General features: G+C 42.4%; 1 protein-coding gene across 2 annotated transcripts in view; it reads left to right on the forward strand.

Annotated features, from left to right (window-relative positions):
• Window positions 1-22,762, forward strand: part of AGPS (alkylglycerone phosphate synthase) — a 103,284-nt gene that overhangs the window by 52,022 nt on the left and 28,500 nt on the right. For both annotated transcript variants that reach the window (XM_053268302.1, XM_053268293.1), the window contains 6 exons: window positions 1,476-1,552; window positions 6,654-6,766; window positions 10,359-10,428; window positions 17,121-17,182; window positions 18,300-18,389; window positions 21,542-21,641. In XM_053268302.1, the coding sequence (XP_053124277.1) occupies window positions 1,476-1,552; window positions 6,654-6,766; window positions 10,359-10,428; window positions 17,121-17,182; window positions 18,300-18,389; window positions 21,542-21,641 (512 nt within the window). The remainder of the gene's footprint in view (window positions 1-1,475; window positions 1,553-6,653; window positions 6,767-10,358; window positions 10,429-17,120; window positions 17,183-18,299; window positions 18,390-21,541; window positions 21,642-22,762) is intronic.

A 22,762-nucleotide genomic window follows, 5' to 3' on the forward strand; every position in this document is an offset into this window, starting at 1 on the left:
ATAAAACCTATTTCTGTAAATATAAGGTGCTAAATGATAGATAAATATATATGATGATGATATATAGATAAATAATTATGATACATTAAAAATGAACCTCTAAATGCATAAACATATAAGTACATTAAATGAAGAAAATGGAGAGCACACATGCACCATGGGGGTCACAAAACTAAAGGTTAAGTCAGTGTTGCAATAGGAAGTAATAATAGGGCAGACTAAATAGCCTGTCATTTGTGATGCAAAGGCAGGGGGAAGCTGAGCTCAGCCTGCAGGAAAGGGAATCTCACCAACTCCTGTTTGAGGTACATCTGTAGGCAACCAAAGAACTAGGTGTTATAGATAGTGGGATCCACCATTCACATGATTGGGGAGGTGGGCAGGCGAGGGGGAAGGCTGCCCCAACTCACCTTAAACCCGCACCCCCTAAGGAATCCTGTTGGGAGTGCAGACCATGCTCCCAGACAATCCGCACTGTGCCACACAGCGCAGAGCTCTGTGGCCTTGGGATCTCCCACAATGCACCATACCACTAGTGTGGTGCATTAATGGGATCCCCTGTCAGATAGGTGCTCTAGGCACCTTTCTCTGTAGCACCTTTCTACACACGATCCTGGCAGCTGGGTTAAGGGAGCACTTGCTCCCTTAACCTTGGCTAAGAGCTGGGCTCAGGTGCGGGCTTAGGCTGGGCGGGAGAGCCGGGGTCTGCATGGATCCACACGAGCAGTCTAGCCCAGGCTCCACATGAGCAGCCTAACCCAGGCTAGGTTGCTCATGAGAACAGCCTCAGTATTTATCACTGTTCTGTAGTATCTTGTTGTCTGAAGGTATGTGAATGTAAACTTTGCCATACATGATCCCAAAATCTGCTGTTCTGCGTATCTGTGGTCAGGCAATTGACACCTAATCTCTGAATATGCGGGGAAAGCGGGGTTACCTTTCCCATATCTGCAGTTTTGGGGTGGCCGTAAATGACCTCCATAGTCATTTCTGGCCACCATTTTTGTCAAATGGAGCCATTTTGTGGCTCTTGGGGGGGGGGTTCTTACTGCCGTTTTTCATGGGAAGATTGTGGGATTGTGACTTCTGGGGGCCATCGCTGGACAGCAGAAGTCCTGCAGAGCATGGTATGGCACTTTATTGCAATTATTTTAGCCATTTTCAGTCTTAAAATCATTTTTTCGCCTGCAGGAACCTAACACCCCAATCGCCATAACTTTAATGCCCTATTATCTATGGCTTCATTACGTGTGGAAATCGGTGGGAATGGAACTCCTGTGGATAACATGGTCCACCTGTTGTTGTCCTTAGTCCCTTGTAAGAATGTTAATAGGAATATTTTGCAAGGAAATAGAAAACAAAATGGAAAAACTTCTAAACTCATATGTTTTGTTATTCCCCAATATAAACCTGGGTGCTATTGAGATTGCTGTTGTCTTACAAATTTCTCCTTTTTTACTCCATCCCCCGCCAAGGACATGCTCTTAAACCACAGGTTTCTTCAATTTTTACATCACTTCTGGATGGGTTGAAAAAATTCTACATCACAAAGGTATTTAATTTTTAATTACACCTATTAATAGATGAGAATCAGGTTCACAAAAGGCACTATTCAAAAATAGCATGTTGCCTCTTCATCTGAATCTCGACCCAAACTGGATGTTTCCTTGGCTAGAAAAAATGAGTGTTTCACTTACATGCATTTAGTATCACTTCTCAAGAATTAGCATCTATATATTTAATTCTCTTACGGCTGACTGAGGAGAGAACTGCGTGGGGAAGCCCCGCCCCTGCTGCAGCCACGACCAATGAAAAGGCAGGGGCAGAGCTGCTGCTCAGCGCCGGGACAGACAACGGGCTTAGGAGGGGACGTGGTGGGCAGGATGGAGGGAGCTGGGTGGCAGGCAAAGCCCCACTGCCCGAAGGAGGCTGCTCGTGGGAGAAGCAGCCTGTCAGGGAGGGGGGAGAAGCCCTGCTGGCCACAGGAGAAGCCTGGCCAGGTGGCAAAGCCCCACCGGCCTCAGGAGGGAGGTGGCGGCGGTGGGAGGCCCAGGTTGAGGAGGCGGTTGTTGCCAGGCTGGCCAGTGGCCCAAGAAGAGGGCACGGGTTGAGGAGGCGGCTGTTGCCAGGTTGGCCGGTGGCCCAAAAAGAATTGGCTGCTGTTGGCCCGGCTGGTGGGCCGAAAGGGGAGCATCCGCCAGCAGGCCAAGGATGAGAGACAAGTTGTGGGGGGGCGGAGAGGGTGAGCATGAGGGTTGTGGAGGGCAGAGAGGAGGAGGGCGAGGGCTGTGGGGGGGGCGCCGAGGGCGAGGGCTGTGGGGGGCGCTGGGGGGGTGCGGTGGGTTCTGGGGGAAGACAGACAGAGCAAGTTGTGGGGGACATTGAGTTGGTGGAGGAGAGGGGGGTGATGCCACAGGCTCAGTGTACTACCGCACAGATGCTCTGTGCGGGTTCAGCTAGTGGGGTATACTTCTTTAAAAACCAAGATTTTAATTGAGCACATTCCAGTTGTGATGGATCACATGAGTGGCATGGAAAGCTGATGGGAAGGGAAAGCAAGGACTTCTTTTACAATGTAGAACTTCCTGTATTTATCTGAGTCCAAGATCTCTCTTGGCCTACAAGAGAGATCCTGTGGAATTCCCTGGTTCAGTTGTTGACTCTTCCCTGTAGGGGGCGAAAGAGAAGAAGAAACAATTCAAGCTTGTTCCTGATCACATCTCAGTGTGAAGGATTGTCTTAACAGGCCCTAGAAGCAGTGTTCCCTCTATTTTTTATCATCAGTGAGCAGGAAAGAGTTTTGTTCTGGGCAGCAGTATCCAGGCAGTGTATGCACATAACTCTCTCTCTCTCTCTCTCTCTCTCTCTCTCTCTCTCTCTCTGTCAATCAATCAATCAATCAATCAATCAATCCTTATTATGGTCACAGACCAGAATAAAGTAAAAAGCCAAAGTAGATATTTGCACCCTAGTACACTACAAGCATATAATAAAAGTAATAATAGCAATTTAAATCTCCCCCAAGCCCCCATTACTATTAAAGCCAATGCGTTAGTCAAATGTGCATGTTATAGCTAACATATTTCCCTGAATTCCGTGCATTTTTCTAATACGATATACTATGCAACTAGAAATTCTTGAGTTGAAAGGCTGAAGAGGTTCTCTCAGAAGGCAGATTTTGCTAACATAAGAAAATCCACTAATATCATTCAAAACATACTATTTTATCTGCCTTCTTGAGAAGGCAGATCTGGCCACAGTTACCCATGCCTTAGTCATGTCACATCTGGATTACTGTAATGTGCTCTATGTGGGGCTGCTCTTGAAGAATATCCGGAAACTGCAGCTAGTGAAAAATGCAGCAGCTAGGGTTTTATCTGGAACTGCCCAGTGGGAGCACATCACACCCGTTTTGCAAGAGCTGCACTGGCTGCCAGTTTGTTTCCGGCTCCAATTCAAGGTGCTGGTTTTGACCTTTAAATCCCTTAACGGTTTGGGCCCAGGATACCTGAGGAATCGCCTGCTCCCAAGGGTTGCTGCCCACTTGACGAGGTCATCTGAGGAGCTCTGCTGACAATGAGGGAGGCTTGGTTGTTGTGCATGCGGGACCGGGCCTTCTCTGTTGCTGCCCCCAGACTCTGGAATGCTCTCCCAGTGGCTATACGTACCTCAGTCTCCATCACAGCTTTTAGAAAGCATGTTAAATTGTGGCTTTTTACCCAGGCTTTTATTTGATTGTCTCTGCTGCTGCTCTTTGTACTCTGTATTGCTTTTATACTTTTGTTTTAATTTTTTAATCAGATTTGTTTTATATTTTTAGCTTAATATTTTAATTGTGTCTTTTTTACAATCTTGTTTTTAAATTTTGTTGTAATCCACCTTGGGATTGTTTTAATGAAAGGCGGTTTATAAATTTAACAATCAATCAATCAATATTGACTGATTTTTAAAAATCAACACACTGTTTATATCAAAACACTGATTTGTGGCCAAGTCATAATAATTAAAGCGTGATTGATAGACTACAGTGAATATCTGCATTGAATATCTGAATATCTGTAGTGCCATCATCATTACATTTAATTTTAAAAGTAACATGTACCATCTATCCCTGCACCTTTCTCCTGTGCTTGTTTGCAATCCTAGTCATTTCCATGTCATGCACAAGAACCTCTTTGAAAAAAATAGAACCAAAACAATTCCATTTCAACAGTGCTTTGAAAAATAAGCAGTGCATGTTGACTGGTTAAATTCACTACAAAATTACCTTTCACAATATATATATTTTAAAAAATCTAAGAACCCCCACACCTTGTCCTTGAAAATTACTATTGCTTGAATAAATTGAGACCTATATTATTTATTGCTAGCTTACCACATGAATAATGAAATAAATATGTCACAGAACTACCAATAGCAATTTTTTAATCTCTCCCCCCTCCCACCTGCCTGCCAGAAACTGCTGCGTGGGGGCCTAGAGGTTTGTGCGCATACGTGCACCTTAAAGGAAACAGTGCCTAGGAGTATGAAGTTCATTTTTTATGTCCTCTGTTTAAATCTGTCTTAGCAGCAGCACAACACAGAAATTAAACATTTCAAGTCAAAACAATTTCACTACATTTGGAAGATAAACACTGAATAATTATTTGAAACCTCCATATAAGAGTGGTTGTGTAAAGTTAAATTGTGGCAGGGAATATAGCAGGAGGATCATGAACAGTCCTCTGTGTTCTTTTCTTTGTCCTCAAAGCTTCTAAAGTTGTACACTAGGTTTGCTTTCTTGACATTTTTAGTGTTTTGCTTCTTATATAACATGCTTTTATAATCTCTGCCATTTTATGTTGATACCACAATGACTGGTACAAAAGTCATTAAAATTACTATATTGAGTTTCTGGACTAAGGGATAGAGGAGGATGATAGAAGTGTGGGAGTAATCCTGTATGTCCTTAATATCGTAGAACTCAGTAAAACTTTCAAATATTTTACATTGAGAGATCCTTTACCTGAGTTATGTTTATCGGTGGAGAAAATAAAGGTACAGTTAAACAGCCAAATGTCATTGCCAGTAATATAATGCTACTTGCTTACTCCAAGCAAGGAGTAATTGGTAGGGATGTGCAAACCAGATCAACCTTGAGGTCAAGCCAACCCCCCCCCCCCCAAACCAGCTTGGGGCCGGTTTGAGGTTTCTATTAGGAAAAAAGGGGTTTTTTTTAACTTAATGCCTTGGGGGCTGCTGTTGTGGCGCGGGGCTGAGCCTGTCTGGTGGTTCCCCCTCCTTAAACTTACTGCCTTGGGGGGTGCTGCTATGGTGTGGGGAGGTCTATGGTGGTCCCCCCCCCGTCTTAAAAGAGCCATTTCAGCTGTTTCTGCAGTGGCCATTTTGGAGGCGCCGCCCATGCTCATTGGTCTTCAAAATGACAGTTTTCAGAACAGAAAAAGTCTCCGAAATGGGCCAAAATGGCCCTTATAAGACCAGGGAAGGCTAATGGGGAAGGGGGAACCACCGGAGATCCCACCTGCAGCTGCTGCAGCACCCTCCCAAGGCCACCAGAGGCAGTAAGTTTTTAATTTTTTTTTAAAAAAAGTTTCCCCAAACATTGCCCCCCCCTCGAGCCAGGCACAAAACTGGGTCCGGTTTGGCTTGAGTCCAGTCTGACTTGAGCTGAACTGGGTTTTCCGGTTTTGTGCACAACACTAGTAATTGGTCCTAGTCTAAAATGCATGCTTTAGTGAAATTTCTAAAAAGTGCTCATGTATTGGATAATATTGTACATGGGCATTAGGTGCAGCAGATTTAAAAAGTGTGGCACCATCCATGCTAATGAAAATCTTTAATGTAGGTATGACACTTTAAGGGCCCAAACTTGGGCTAACACCCTTCCTTCTCCCCTCATGTGTTTCCCTCCCTCTCCTGACTTGAGACAAATGACTCACTAATGTCTGAGTTAGCCCTGTGAAAAGCCCAATATGATACTCATGCTCTTTAAACAGTTGATTAACCAATTAAAATATTACAAGTATCTCCATGTAAGTGAAATTCTCAAGCTTAGATAAGACAGTATTAACTTCAGAAGACTGCCTCTCACCTACGGAAACCTTATCTTAAACACGCACATTATGTATAGCACTGCAGTCAGTGTGATGTACACTTCTATAGTGAATATCTTTTATTTTAAAATCCATCTTCTAGTTTGAATTTAGTAATTCAGCATTTATCCAACTTTAATATGAAGGCCCAGTGAATAAGAAGAGATTTGCTTAAACAGCTGTTAGAAATCAGGTGAAGCAAACAAGTTTCCCTATCTCTTGGTGTGTCAATTGTCTTCCATATCCCAGAAAAACCTTCAAAAGTTTGGGCTGAACCAGGAGATGCATTGTCATCTCCTGATGGGGAAGCTTTCACAAGAAAGTGTACAAAGAATAAATGTTATGGTACTTGCTTCATGATATCGAACTATTGTCATGTAAAAAAAAGATCTTCCCTTAGAGGAGTTGTCATGTACTAAACAAAAGTAATGTGTAAAAATGACATGTGAATAGCATGAATGTTGTGCTATTTCTAAAGGACATTCAGAGGTAGATTGATATGAAAACTGACTTATTGCTGTAAATGTTGCCTTAATGTAATGGAGATGCCTCTTTCCACAGTTCAAAGGATTTGATACCAACCTATTATGTGTTGCCACCTTGCTTTTTGAGGGTGACAGAGAGAAGGTTCTACAGCATGAAAAGCAAGTTTATGATATTGCTGCAAAATTTGGGTATGACTTCTGATATTTAACTATGTTTGGAAAAGTCTAAGATTTTTGTAGAATTAAAAATAGAAAATGGCATTTTATAAAGATCACGAGGTGCCATGTATGTCAGTAATACAGAACCGTTTTGGAAAGTCCAAATGAAATCCTAGGAACTAATTAAAGGGAAAAGTGTAAAACTGGAAATGTAAAGGTGACATTCCTCATTATCTGAATTTACGTTAGCATACACTTTTGTAGGGAGTTGCTGTCTATAAGAATATGTACCAGTTTTCTCCATGGTCTAACTTAATATGAAGTCTGGTTCTTTAAAAGCTTTTCCTTTTGTCTCAACTCAGGCAAGTGACTTTTGTGACACTAAGCAAACAAGTCCTAACACAGTGAAAGAAAGCAATGTTTTGAGATTAAGGTATAATACTGTGCATTATTGACTAGAGCTGTGACTCAAGCAAGGCTGTTTTAAAAAGGAAATTGTCTTTAATCAACAGAACTTGATTAATTATATGTATCCCACCTCCTGTCACTGATTGCTCTGTGCTGTTACAAAGGAACAGAAAACATTTCACTTTAATAAGAAGCTGAGTAATGATAGGGTGGCTTATGTCCATCTGGTTTGATTGATTACAGGACTGATCAATGAAACCATGCTGAAGGTATTTGTCTGAGCTACAACTTTGTTTCCTGTTTAAACAATTTTTAAGGCTGATATCTGTTTCTGTTTCCATTAAATATAACATCTTTGCAAGTGTTAATTTTGCTTTAGAGGTTTAATAACCTTATAGCTTAATTAACCCTTATAGCACTTGATTTTACAAAGTTGCATAATACTATCCTATCAAAGGATTAAAATGTCTTTTCAAAATGGTAGTCAGTCTAGATTTAAGTGGGGAAACGGATGAAAGCATGCTACCTTCTAAAGTATGCATTTGCTTATTAATATTCATGCATATGTCTATGACATGCTTACAAATTAAGGCCTGGTCTTCTGCTACACTCCTGGGAGCTATCCTAGCTGCACATCTCTGCCCCAGGATGCTTGTCTCTTGGCTGTGGAGCCAGAAGATGAGGGAGCTGGGACAGGCAACCTCCATTTAAACGTAAAGACTATTGCATTTTTAAGAAAGAATTAACTCGAGGCCTAGCAGGCAGCCTGTCCCAGCTAGTGGCTGTTTTCCTGATGGCTGCTGCCTTGGCATTTTCTCTTTGTCACTTTTGCCAGAGAAACAGGAAGAGGGAAAGCACAGCCAGCTCTCTTAAAAACCCTGCTGTGTTTCACAGCTGGCAGCTCTAAACATTACTGGCTGTAGCCATTTTAAGCTGCATGCCCAGTTGGCTTTCAGAGTTTTACTGGCACTTTATAGCAAAAGAACTTTTGAAGCATAAGGAAGCCAGAACCATAGTAATGGCCAGTCCAAGCTCACTTGAATCTCCTGAGTAGCTAGCAGCATATCTGGGGTGATCTGCTGCTTGGGCACCTGCTCAGAAGCAATTGCTACTCACCCCATGAAAAGAGGCCTGTAGAATACCACTTTACTAATGGCTTGAATTTGATTATTTTGGTCTCATGGATTAATGCCAGCATGTAAAATACTTTCATGCTGCTTTCATAGAAGTGCTCTCCTTGGCACCTAAAGCTCTGACCTTGAACTTTTGCCATAAATCTCAAACTTATTAAAGATATAGAGGGGGATACTCCTTTCAGTACTATTTCATAGGTGGTACCTTCGTTCCTATAAATAGCAAAGTCACTCCTGTCATCTCTCTTTGGCCCCCCGCAAAGGGCCCACTGTACTTTTAAACTGAATTAGGAAGAGCAATCAGTCTCAAACTAGATAATCTTTGGCAGTGGTTGTGTGTTTATACACGCAGCACAGTACCCAGCACAGTACCTCCAGTGACTGTTGCTGGTGTCTATCTTGTGTTTCTTTTTAGAATATGAGCCCTTTGGGGACAGGGAGCCATCTTATTTATTTATTATTTCTCTGTGTAAACCGCCCTCAGCCATTTTTGGAAGGGTGGTATAGAAATCAAATTAATAATAATAATAATAAACCAAGTAATTAGCATGAATCAGGAGAGCAGTGGGTTTTTATTTTCACTTAAAAGATTAAAACAGTAACTGAGATGTGCCAGCACCAAAAATCAAATATTATAATTATTTTTCCTGAGAAAATATCTGTATTAAAATTACCCTTTTTGGACTAAGGTCTATTTAATAGTCAGTAGAATTGTTCAGAATTATTGAGGTGGCATCTAAAGAACCATACAATCAGTTCTGCTTGCCTAAGATAATGTGGAGTTTGTTTCTTGAACAATAGACCCCCATACTATACAGCAATCTGCTTACACTTTAGTGACATAAAAGAAATTCCACTCAACTAGATAAGGAGAACACACATATCTGGACTCTCAAGTCTGCTGGGATGATATTTAAGGGTTCTCCTGCTGGGAGCAGTTTGCTTTAAATTCTTTCCCAGGAACATCATTATAAGCAGAAAAATGAGCAGATATTCAGTACAACATGAGAAACGTTGATCTTCATTAGATTTTGTACACAAAAGCTTGCAGATCTTCAGGTTAGTTAATTTTGACAAATTATCAGCTGTGATTTATAATGGATCTTTAAAAGAAATTTGTATTAATACCATGGTCCTCAAAACTTCTTTGAGACAAGTTCTACAAGCCATTGCTGGCTTTATGCCAAATCAGACTTCTTAAGTCCAAGCAATAAACTTCCCAAGTAGACGCATCAGGAGAAAAATTGGTACTTTTTGATTCACTCACATACAGTCAGTTAGTCATGGCGGAGTCTCATTGAAACTAATGGCAATTAATTTAGACATAACTTTGTCTCATTGATTTCAGTGGTGCATAGTCATGACTGACTAGTCTGGATACTGCAAATAGGGTTTGTTTTCTGTTTCAGCATTGGTAAGTGTGAACTATCTTAACAAAGCAATATGCTGAAACATAAGCTTGTTGATAGCACTTCATGTAAAACACAATTGCCTTATAAATATTTTGGGTATTAAAGATTTCACAGGATAAAACAGATTTGAGGGATCTTGTTTGCTTTTTAAAGAAAATTGTTTAAAAAGTAGGCAAGAATTGGCATAGTGCCAAAACATTGGTGTTAAGAATAGAGATGCTTCCTCTGTGGCTTTCCTGGTCTTTAATATTTCTCTTGTGATCATATGCATCTGACTGAAAAGCTTACAGATTGAAATTACTTGACAGGCAGTCTCTCTCTCTCTCTAGTGTACCTTTTGGTATGGAGTACAAAGACATCTAGGAATCTTTTCCTGCATCTTATTATAGAAACTAAGCAAAGCAACATTTGATCTGGCATCTCTGTGATAAGTACAGGCGAAAATGCTGCCGTACAGATTGAGATTCTTAAGTAGATTTTAGATTTTTCCAGCTACTGTCAAGTTCTTCCGTTTGTCAGGCTTTCAAGAACACATTGTAAAGTTAATAACTTTTGAATTGAACTTCTCCTGAATATGCCTATCAATTTTTCATTGGAAATTATTGCTGTTACCTGTTTCACACCCTAGGAATAGTTCACTTGTGATATTTTACTGTCCTCAAATTGTAGTGGCCTGGCAGCTGGAGAAGATAATGGGCAGAGAGGGTATATGCTGACGTTCGTCATTGCTTATCTTCGGGTATGTGTCTTTTAAAATAGATAAAATCTGTATGTGGTATGTTGACATGTCTGAGACAAAGCAAGGAAATCGTATTGGAATGTCTAATTCTGTTGGGGGAAACATCCATGTATGAGCTGTTCAGAGCTCTTCTGCAAGGAAAAATGCCTAGCTGTTTAACATAATTGCTTAAGTGTTTGTACATACTCTCATCATTCACTGCTCTGACCTTGCCTCTTTCTAATCTGTCTCCTCTGAGGACAGATATTTCTGTGTCATCTTTGCATTGAGGAGTGATTGGATCATTACTCCAATTGCAGAGAGATCGAAGTCGCAATTACCTGTTCTCCCAAGAAAGCTTCTTGTTGTGTCTCTGTAGGAGTTATTGTTCCAAGCTTATCTTTCAATCACAAGGCATACCCAGATCAGTGACTTGCAAAGAAACAAATTAGTGGACTCCTCTGAGATTGGGTACCACAAAATATTTACCTTCAGTTCACGTAAGGGTGAAGTGTGCCTCCAGCTTTAATTCAGAAAATGTGCATACCTCCGCTAGGATAAATTTGAATAACAATAACCCAAATCTGTCTCTGTGCAGAAAAATCTGAGATAAAATCTCAGATGTCTGTATCAGAACTAAACTGTGTTGAATGAAAGTTTCAGATCTGGGTCGAGACCCGTAAGAGTGGGTTTCTGCGCCTGCGCAGGGACCACGCGGTAGCCATGCCGAAGCTTGTCGAGGTGTCCTGACCACGCCACCACGCCCTGTGCGTGCTATTTAAGGGCAGGCAGGACGCACGTTCCTCAGTTCTTCTCCGACTGTCATTGCGATAAGACCTTGATTTGCCGCTAAGTCAGGAAGTTCCTCGTACCTTTATTCAATTTTTCCGTGGGTTTTTTGTGCTTATTTACTTTTTCGAACTACTTTCTTGGATTTCTGACTCGGACTGACTGACGGACAACGTTTGTTCTCTGACTCGGACTGGCTGACGTGTTTTTCTCCTCGTGTTTTTTACCACGGATCGTCTAACGGACTACGACTTCGACACAGAAGGGTGACTCGACCTCGACCTGCTGGGAAAGGGAGCACTCAGCGTCAACCTCAACGTCGGAGCCCCCATGGCAACAAGCACCTAAAGAGGAGTCTTCGGCATCGACACCCTCTAAGCGTCATGGCTCCGAATGTCAAGCCACCTCCAATGCTAAACGTCAGAAGTGCATTGATCTGACAGTAACCCATACTCCTTCTCCATCGTATGTACAAGTGGCCTTGCCGGTTTCGGAGTCTGTTTCTGCATCTTGTACAGCTCCGACTGATACCGAGCCGTCGACGTCAACACAACCATCATCAACCCTGCCTTTGACATTGATTACAGTGATACCAAGGGCCTGTTCGCTCTCATCGGCACGGACGCCGATCTCATCTTCTCCTCCTTCCACGCCAAGGGTAACCAGCCGGTCCCTCTCCATCCTCCATACACCGGTGATCTCCGTCTCTAGGCAAGTGTCCCCTCGATACCAACCACCTCCACTGTCATCTCCATCCTTCGACATCGATGTTGGAGATGATGTCGACGCTACCGTGGAACTCGCTCCACAGGACACTAACACGCTCCTTACATTACTGGATTCGCACTCTAGCACCCCTTCGACGTCGACGTTCCTGGGTTTTCTCCCGTCGGAGGTGGAGCCCCAGGCATCCACATCATCATTCACCCGCCAGTCTCCAGCGTTGTCGGCTGACCATCTAAAGAGTCCTCTCTCCTGGCACACATGTGGCTTCTCTCACGCCATGCCAACTCAACCTATAGGTGCTTCTTCAATGTCTGGATCCTTTGTTGCAGAACCCAATAGGGCATGGAGGCTGATTTCCCAGCTTCCTCTGCCTGCACCGTCACCCTTTCGTCCACGTCCTGCAAATGTTACTGTTGCCACCCAGACAGTAACTACCACCCTGGCGCACCAGGCTTTGCAGACTAAATCCTCGTTGTCGTGTACAGTGGCGACCCAGATGGAGGCCCCAACTGGACTTGGCACAGTGGCAGAGACTCAGACTACAGTTCTGCCCTAGCCATCAGCCTCGCACTCCAACCACTACGGTTCGTCCAATTTTGAGTCCGACCGGGAGGATGAGGAGGAGATCGTTGTGGAACCGCCTACTGAGGTGGCCCCTACCACCTATGCATCACCTAATGAGGAGCTCAAGGCCTACCACAAACACGTGCGAGCCATGGCCGCTTTTCTAGGCTTAGAGTTACGTTCAGAATTGGCAAATATGGATGATCCAGTCTATAATTTTATGCTAAAGACTCAGTCAACATCGCCAGTGGCACTACTGATGCTTCCAGTTATAACATGTGCTGCCAAATGTGCCTGGGAAGTGCTCCACACTTCGATGCCAACATCTTAAACGTCTTGAGAGCTTATATCGGATCCAGGACAAAGATAATGGCTATCTCATTAAGCACCCTGCACCAAATAGCCTAGTGATTGACTGTGCCTCCACCTCAAAAACTGGAAAGAAGTTCACAGTGCCTCCTGATAAGGAGAGTCACAAGCTGGACTTCTTGGGAAGAAAGATCTATTCTACTTCCTGTCTTTCAATTAAAGTGGCTAATTACTCTGCTTGTACAGCAAAATACAGCCATAGTATCTGGGAAACTTTACTTACAGACTTGACACACTGCCCACAGATGAGTTCAGGAAGAGGTTCACCCAAACTCTAGAGCATTCCGGTGACTTTACTAGGCAACTTCTTAGCATTGCCAAACACTTGGCCGAAAGTGAGTCTCGCGCAATGACAGCTGCAATCACTTTACGTAGACATGCTTAGCTGCGTTCAACTAACCTGCAACCTGATATGCGAGACAAGATAGAGGGCCTAGCATTTGATGGCTCGGGCTTATTCAGTGAGGCTACTGATTCCACTGTGGGGCAATTTAAAAAATCAAAATTCACAGCTAAAACCTTTACAAATCAGGCTTCCACATCATCCTCTTACCAACAAATATACCGCCCTGCCTTCCAGAGACAAAGATCTCCATACAAACAACAGCAACGTCAAGACTACAGGAAACCCTATTCCACGTACCATAGGAGGCCCTATCAACCGAAGTCAGGACAGTCTCAGCGCAAGGCCACCGACTCCCAGAAGCGTCCCTGAAACATCGGTCCACTCACTGACACCACCTCCCTCCCCTTCCCCGCCTGTGGGGGCACTATTACCATCTCTACTGCCACATGTGATCAGATTGGTGAGCCATGCCCCCACATGGCACCGTATAACATCAGACCGCTGGGTCCTGAAGATTGTATCAGTGGGTTATGCGATCGAATTCAGGACAGTTCCGCGGTTCACAGGGATGCAGTTCACCCCTTCAACGGATGCCCTGCGAGAAGAGGTGAGAGAATTATTGGAGAAGGGGGCTATAGCCCCAGTGTTGTGGGAAGACAGACGGACTGGTTTCTACTCCCGCTATTTTCAAATTCCCAAGCGGGACGGAGGAGTTTGCCCCATCATGGACCTCCGCCACTTGAACAAGTTTGCGAGCGTCAAAACGTTTTGAATGATGGCGTTGCAACAAATTCTTCCACTTCTGCAGGGGTGGCTTGCAACACTGGACCTGAAAGACGCTTACTTTCACATCAGTATCAGACCTCAACATCAAAAATATCTACGGTTTACAGTCGGAAGCCAAGCTTTCCAATACAATGTATTGCCCTTCGGATTGGCCACCACCCCAAGGGTTTTTACAAAGTGCATGGCTCCCGTGATCGCACATCTCAGAACACTGGAGGTCACTATTTACCCCTTCTTGGACGATTGGCTCCTGGCCTCAAAGAGCAAAAGAGAGTTAGTTTCACACATCCGCTGTGTGTTGGACCTACTGGAAGATCTGGGTGTCCAGGTAAATTGGAAAAAAATCTCGCTTGGACCTGGTCCCAGTGATCACTTACATAGGGGCAGTTTTGGACACGGAACGCCAAAGAGCATTCTTACCAGAAGGTTTTCTCTGTATCCGAGATTTGGTGAACCTCTGCCAGCAATCTCCAATCCAAACAGCGCTTGGTTTCTGTCGGTCTTCCATCCATCACGAGACAGCCAGCGGAGGAACCTGGAAATCCCACCCAGGGTTCTAGACTCATTCTCATGGTCAAATGGAACCTCAAGTTGGAGTATATTGCCCCATTTTTCAACTGGTGGCTGCAAGCGACGGTGGACTTCTTTGCAACGTCTGTAAATACGAAATGCCCTCGATTTTGTTCAAGGGCGGGACACGACCTTCTGTCCCTGGGGAATGCATTTCAACTGGACTGGTCACAGGAAACACCATACATGTTTCCCCCTCAACCACTAATAGCCAGGGTGGTGGTGCAACTACTCTCAGATCCAGTACCATGTCTCCTAGTGACTCCGTGGTGGTCAAGGCAATCCTGATTTCCACAGGTATGCAGACTGTCTCAGAACCAGTACTAACACCTCCCTCGAGAACTGGATCTTCTGTCCCAAGACGATAGAAAAATCCTCTACCCAGATGTCCACACACTCCGGCTGACCGTATGGCGCATAGGATCTTGAAAGACGTCCTCTTAAATAATCAGAAGGAGTACCCAGCGAAATTACACGAGCAAGTGGCTACGCTTTAAACACTATGCCAAGGCCAGGGGTTTTTTACCCCAACATTCGACTGTGCAACAGGTTTTACTATACCTCTCCTCCTTGAAAGCGGAACGCCTAGCTAATGTTTCGATAAAGGTGCACCTAGCTGCCCTTTCCTCTCGCCACCCAAGCTCCGATGGGACGACTCTCTTTTCTCACTCGGAGAATAAGGCTTTTCTGAAGGGCTTATCTAATATCTATCCTCCAATAAAGCCACCAGTGGAACCTTGGAGTCTCTCATTGGTTCTCTCGACACTCACTGAGGCCCCATTCGAACCCATGGCCACAGCATCGTTGCAGCTGGTATCCTGGAAAACTGCCTTTCTCATTGCCATCACCACTGCCCGACGGGTGAGTGAACTGGTGGCATTAAGGTTCGACTCTCCATATACGAGATTCTTCCAGGATAAGGTCCTTATGCACATGGACCCATCCTTTTGACCTAAGGTCGTGTCTGATTTCCATCTAAACCAAGACATTGTCCTGCTGTGTTTTTTCAGGAACTCATCTTCGGCTCTGGAATTATCCTTGCATTCGCTGGACATGCGCAGGGCACTCCTATTTTACCTAGCACGAACAAGGGACTTTCACTCCACAGAGAGGCTGTTCGTGTCGTATACAGGCTCCACAAAGGGCACCTGCGTCTCATGTCAACACCTGTCCAGATGGTTGGTGGAGCTCATAGAACTAACATACAAACTTCAGAACAAGACTCCACCGGAAGCTATTAGGGCCCATTCTACCAGGGCTCATGCTTTCTCAGCTGCACACCTTTCCGGAGTGACCTTTAAAAAAATCTGCAAGGCAGCAGCCTGGTCCTCCAAGGCCCCCTTTGTAAAGTATCATGCCATAGACGTACGCTCTGCTGCAGAGGCTACCTTTGAGAGGAGTGTTTTAAAGCAGGTTTTGCCCTGACTACTACTTCATCCTCCTCCTTTGGGAGCTTGCCAAACACCCACTCTTATGGGTCTCGACAGATCTCGACCCAGATAAACAGGTTGCTCACCTGTAACTGATGATCTGGTAGAGATCCATCGATATCCATAAGACCCTCCCTTCTTGCCCCTCTGCAGTAGTGTTTGCGTTCTGTGAATATGCTAGGTGTGCAGCCCTATCTTTTTGGGACTTCAATTAAGTTATCTCTGTTGTTTAAATAAATAAATAAAAAACTCACGTACTTACCTGGGTGATCGGCCTCCATGGCGATCGTCCAAGAACTGAGGAACGTGCATCCTGCCCGCCCTTAAATAGCACACACAGGGCATGGGGGCATGGTCAGGACACCTCGACAAGATTCAGCATGGCTACCGCGTGGTTCCTGCACAGGCGCAGAAACCCACTCTTATGGATATCGACGGATCTCTACCAGATCATCAGTTACAGGTGAGCAACCTGTTTTTCTTTAGATTATGTTCACACTGCTGAATCCAATGAAAACTAGCTTTACTGCATGCATAATTTCTCCTGTAGAGACTTCTGCACCTCACAAGTATTAGGGGCCCTAGGGTTTTTTGACTCTTAAAAGAAAAGAAAAGCTATAAACTTTTTCTTGCACTTGCAGGGATTCAGCACCAGAAACTGGATGTAGCTTAACAGATCTAGGATTTTTCTTCTTCTAAATGAGGAGATTAGTATACCTTTAGTGGAACAGTAAGAGTAATAGAGCATTTTGTGGAAGAGCTTAAGAGTAATAGAGCATTTACAAGATCAGTGCTTGTTCAGTCTGTGTCTCTTCCTTATTCACATTAAAATAATTTGGTATTTTCCAGTAAAAATATGGAGCATCAAATAGTGCACAATTTTCTTGTTTTAACGATAACTTGAAATAACAGTACAGGTCAACTGTGTACTGGATGCCTAAAAGTGAACAGCACTATGACCATCTGTTGATTTCCATTCCAAATCTTTCAAACTCAGCTGTGGACCTTGTCCTTTCTCCTCTTGACAAATGAAGCTTGTCAAAAGTGCTGATGGATAAGCTTAAATGTTTCCAGTGTCGTAATTATACATAAATACTAACCTGAAACTTTTTTCTTATTGGTCATTTTAATAGGACTTGGGCATGGATTATTATTTAATAGGAGAATCATTTGAGACATCTGTTCCCTGGGATAGGTAAAACTCAGTGCATTTGCTACTCAATAAAGTTTAATCTTCTTTTGACAAATGTGTCTTTTCTGAAAATTTGCCCACTGTTTTATATTGGATTTGAAGTTTTGTGTTGTAAAAGTGTTGTAGCATATATAAAAACTAAGGTATTCCAAGTTTAGTAAAGTCTGAGATCGTATTTGGCAGCCCATATGAAACCTACTTTAGTAGAAGCAGTCATCTTGGGTTCTTGTTGAATCTAACAAGCCACTGAATTTCACTTTAATAACACATCAAAATCCCCCAAATTCATTGGATTGCACTTCAGAATTGGGATAACTATGCTTCCAATTGAGGGAAATGGTTTTGTAGCTATATGTCGGGTCCGTGCCTTCTTTCCAAGGGCACGGCAGTTTAAAATCAAGTCAGGTGCACATTCAGTGCACATTTAACTTTTCTGTCCCAATAATTTCAACGCATGGTTGTTCCTATCTTTTCTACACCAGGTGTGGAGTAACTGTGGAGTTGGTGTGGGCCAACACTACTTGGAGCAGAATTTATGTTTCTGTTGTTGAGGCAAAAGAGTACCTGCTTTGTCAAATTGTAAACAGCAGGAGAATTTGAATGACAGCTGTCCATAGAGCTCTGCATTAGATAAAAGGCTGGCATGAGGATGATGGAGGAGCCGTGACAGAAGAGGGACTAGAGAGAAAAGGGCAAAATATAGCAGAGGATCGGCACTGGCCCACATTGATCACAGAGGAGTGTGCTCGCTGCTTCTGAGCCATTCTGCAGCCCACCTGCACTGTTTCCAGTGACAGGGCTGCTCTGTGGCCACTAAGCAATGCGTCATCACACTGCAGATGCTACTACCATCACTTCCATCACACAGTATGGGGGCCACTGTGTTGAAGAGTATGTTTGCTCTATCAGAGCAGCCCAGTAATTGCTGGAGAGTTATATCCGTGTTTGTAAATTGTTTTTAGAAGCCATTTTACTTCTAAATTGAAAAGGGTTGTAAGCCCTCATGTAGAATAGGTTGTAAAAATGTGTACTTATATGATATAAAAATCAAGAAAAAAATAAACCATGTGTGCATATGTTAATCATCATTTTAAAAAAATGTTATAATCTACTGTTTCAGGGTTCTAGACCTCTGCAGAAATGTAAAGGAAAGAATAGTAAGAGAATGCAAAGAAAAAGGCGTTCAGTTTGCACCTTTTGCCACCTGTCGGTAAGGCATGTTACCTTTAAGTTATACAGACAATATATTTTGCTTCGGTACACACATGCAGTTTAAGATCAATCTAAAGTAGAGACAATAATGATCTTACCCTTTATGTTGGCAGGAGGTTATACTGCTCAAGGTTTTGATACCTCTGTCTGTTTTCTAGACCCCACTATCTGATTCTTCAACCTATTTATTTATTTATTTAGTGCATTTTTATACCGCCTTAACCCAAGGTCTCAGGGCAGTTCACAACAATTAAAAACAAAACATTAAAATCAATTAAATATTAAAATCAGCTTAAAACAAATCAATAAATAATCCAAAATTTAAAAAGTTACAAAGTTAAAAAGCTAAAAGGCCTGGGTAAAAAGATAAGTCTTTAGACACTTTTTAAAAGCTGCCAGAGATGGGGAGACTCTTATTCCCACGGGAAGCGCGTTCCAAAGTTATTAGTTGAGTTATTGAGTTATTAGTTGAGTTATTAGTTATTAGGTTGAGATTCCTAAAGGCCAGTAGGAGAAATGTGCCCAGTAATGTGGTAAAATCATAACTTCCTGTCGTTGCATAATCTCAAAAGGTGGCATTTAAATTCTACCCTTAGAAATGTAGAATCCTGTCTCTAACTTGCTGCAGATTTAAAATGTATAAACCTCTGCTGCTAAAAACTTCTGTCTTTTGGTGCATTAATCTTATCTCAAACTACTCTGATTCTTTGGGTTTCCTGGAGATGGGGTGGGGAGATATAAATCCAAATCACACACTAATGGAGCTATGTGGTTAGGGGCGTACAATACCTTATTTTATTTAGCAACCAGTATTATTGACCACTGTTTTCTCTGAGACTCTGTCTGCAAGAGACCTTGCTGCCTCTCCGCAAATAGACAACTTGGCTGTGTTCACATGCACGCGTATTTCTACAAAATACGTAGAAACATCAAGAAAAACAGTTCTAATAAGGTGCAAAGTTTTCTTTGTACATAAAATATACTTACTATTGAATTGGTAGTGTTGCATTCTATTGATGACAAATTATTCATGAGTGCCTTGTGTATCAAATAATGTCAATAACAACTCTTGTGCACTCTGTATTAAGTCCTATTGATAAAATATTGGTACTCATTTGCTTAAAGCACACCACATTTGGAAATTGTGTGGTGGTATAAAATGGATTAAATGTGTATCAATATGTGATACATTACATCTACTGTAATGTAAGCCCCTCTGGCTTTTTAGTCTAATATTTTGAAAGCGGTGCCAAAGGCATACAGTAAACCAGAACCTGTTTTTAGCCTACTTTCCAGTAGGCTTATGAGATCACCCAGCATTGTGTGTCCATTCTGTGTGTCCCCCCGCCCATCAACTTCACAATGCCTGGACCAATATGAACCAAATCAGATACAGTTGTAGGGACACCTCAGTGACGTAGTTTGTGATGATGTCATCCACCCCAATCCAAGATAGCAGATGTGTAAACTTTTGAGGCACAAGTGGGTTAACTTGTGGACTGCCTAACTGATTTGAATCAAATTTGCTACAGCTGTAGGGACACACAGGGATGCTCAAATGGCGTGGTGTGTGATGATATCCACTCCAAGATGGTGGCCGTGTGAACATCTGAGGAACAAGAAGGCTAATTTTTGGACTGTGTAACCAATTTAAAACAAATTAGGTACAATTGCAGTGTGAGACATACAGGGGAAACCTCAGTGGCATAGTTTGTGATGATGTCATCCACACAGATTCAAGATGGCAGACGCATAAACGTTTGAAGCGCAAGTGGGCTAACTTGTGAACCGCTTAACCGATTTGAACCAAAATTGCTGTAGGGACACATAGAGAGACCTCAGTGGCATAGTTGGTGGTGATGTCATCCACCCCAATTCAAGATGGTGGACATGTGAACATTTGATGCACAAGTGGGCTAACTTGTAAACCTCTTAACTTATTTTAATCAAATCTGATACAGCTATATGGACAGACAGGGACACCTCAATGGTATAGTTTGTGATGATGTCATCCACCCAAATCCAACTTGGTGGTGCATGAACATATGAGGTGCAAGCCGGCTAACTTGTGGACTATCGAACCCATTTGTACCAAATTGGATACAGTTGTAGTGAGTGACACACAGGGACACCTCAATGGCATCACTTGTGATGTCATCCATACCAATTCAAGATAGCAGATGTGTAAATTTTGGAGGTGCAAGTGGGCTAATTTGTGAACTGCTTAACCAATTTGAACCAAAATTGCTACAGCTGTAGGGACACATAAGGACACATAAGATTGTGACAATGTCATCCAACCCAATTCAAGATGGACTTGTAAGCTTTTGAAGAGCAAGTGCACTAACTTGAGGACTAATCAATTTGAACCAAATGTGGTACAGTTTTAGTGAGTGACACACATGGATACCTCAGTGGTGTAGTTTGTAATGATGTCATCCACCCCGATCCAAGATGGTGGATGCATGAACGTTTGAGGTGCAAGAGATCTAACTTGTGGTCCTCGATTTGAACGAAATTTAGTCCAGTTGTAGAGACAGCGAAAGGAAAGTAGGCTGATTAGTTCTTACTAGAACAACTTGTTAAATAGTATAAAGGCCACCCAACAATGTGTACCGTTACTCCCTGACAATTGAATCGTATCTTAAATACAAAGTGCCAATGTCTTGCAATGCCTTTTATGGTTTAGAAAAGCTAAAGTTATGTACCACCCTGTACTTTGAAACTTTTGCTCTGTATGTGTAGATGACATAAAGGAATTCCCATAGTATAACACTGTCTCCATTGTGGCATTGATGGAAAAAAGGTTTTCTACCACAGTTTTTTCTTTGCGTGTGTGTGTTTTTAGTATATAGCTCAGAATTAATATCCAAACTTAATACATTTCTTATTCATTTTAGCTTTCCCCCTGTGGTTTTACTAATGATAATCTTTGTTTTACGTAATAATGTTTTATATAATACCTACTGGCCGTGGTCGTATCAGGAGTGTACAGTTAGACTTTGTGTATGATATATTGTTTTCTACAATTGCAAATTGTATTTTTATGTAATCAGATAAAATTTTGTGTTCAGTTTTAAGAGCTAGTTTTATCCAGAGCAGTATGGTAATTGATCTAACAAGCATGTTTGGTGTGGGTTTTTAACACAGGGTTACCCAGACCTATGATGCTGGTGCATGTGTCTACTTCTATCTGGGCTTTAACTACAGAGGAATAAGTGACCCTGTTCGTGTGTATGAAGAAGTAGAGGTAATTAATATACTGTATATATCTTTCATCTCATAGATGAGAACATATGTAACACACTTAGCTATAGTAATTAACACTAGAGTTTTAAGCCCATTTTTAATTTGACATTAGTATGGTAGTTTCTGAAAACCCCTTCCATTGGATGGGGCTCCATGAAACTAATTGTGAACTCTAAACCATGTGGTTGGGTGATACTGTGCCCTCACTACTGTTCCATGCAGTCATGCTAAACCATGTGGTTGGTTCAGTGTTTATAAATGTGATAGCTGATACCCAAAATTCCACCCACTTGGGAGTGATTTTTTGGCAGCTACCACTGGGCCTTAGGTAGTTACATGGAAGTTCTCAGATACTCTGTCTGTAAGGCTTTCAAGGCTTCTGGTGCTTTTCTATCCCCCACCCACTTCTGTTCCCTGCTGTAGAAGGAATACTTTATCAAATCACATGGAATAGATTCAGAGATAGGCAGTATCTTGACAAAAGGCCAGTTATGTTCAAATGTTGCTTCCAGCAACACCACAAATAATTAAAGATGGGTATTTTGAGCTTATAGTGTTAATACATGTTTACAGTTTACAGTTATATGTAGTACTCATGTAAATTTATCAAATGTATGGAATACTTACATATGCAATACAGTTATTACGTAATCTGTACTCTGTTTACAGTCATATGTAAATATGGAGTTCAGTTTAGATTATTGTGCTTATTTTGCCTTCAGAATGCATGCCCTCTTATTGCTTTCACAGTAATTTTATTGTGCAAAAAGCTTTGTCATCCCCTTCCTTTCATTCATCCTCTCACCTTTTTGTCAAAGTTAATTGAAGAATTTAGTTTGATTAACTTAGCCATCTCAAAGAATAATGAAGTGTGTAAAACTTCTGCCTGTAAAGTCCTGATTATCAACTAAGGACCAAACTAGATGTGATAGAGTTGTGTGAGTTAGAAGTCCCAACATCTTTTTTTCAAAAAGCAGCAACTGGAGAGGGAGAGGTTGGATCAGGGCCATAGCATGGAGAGAAGTAAACTTAATCCTTTGCCCCCCACATCAGTTCCTGGACTTAAAATCACTCTTCCCCACAAGGCATGATTAGACATGGAGATTGGGTAACTTATGGGCA

This window comes from Hemicordylus capensis, chromosome 1 (genome assembly GCF_027244095.1).
Source record: "Hemicordylus capensis ecotype Gifberg chromosome 1, rHemCap1.1.pri, whole genome shotgun sequence".
In the NCBI taxonomy this organism is placed as follows: domain Eukaryota; kingdom Metazoa; phylum Chordata; class Lepidosauria; order Squamata; family Cordylidae; genus Hemicordylus; species Hemicordylus capensis.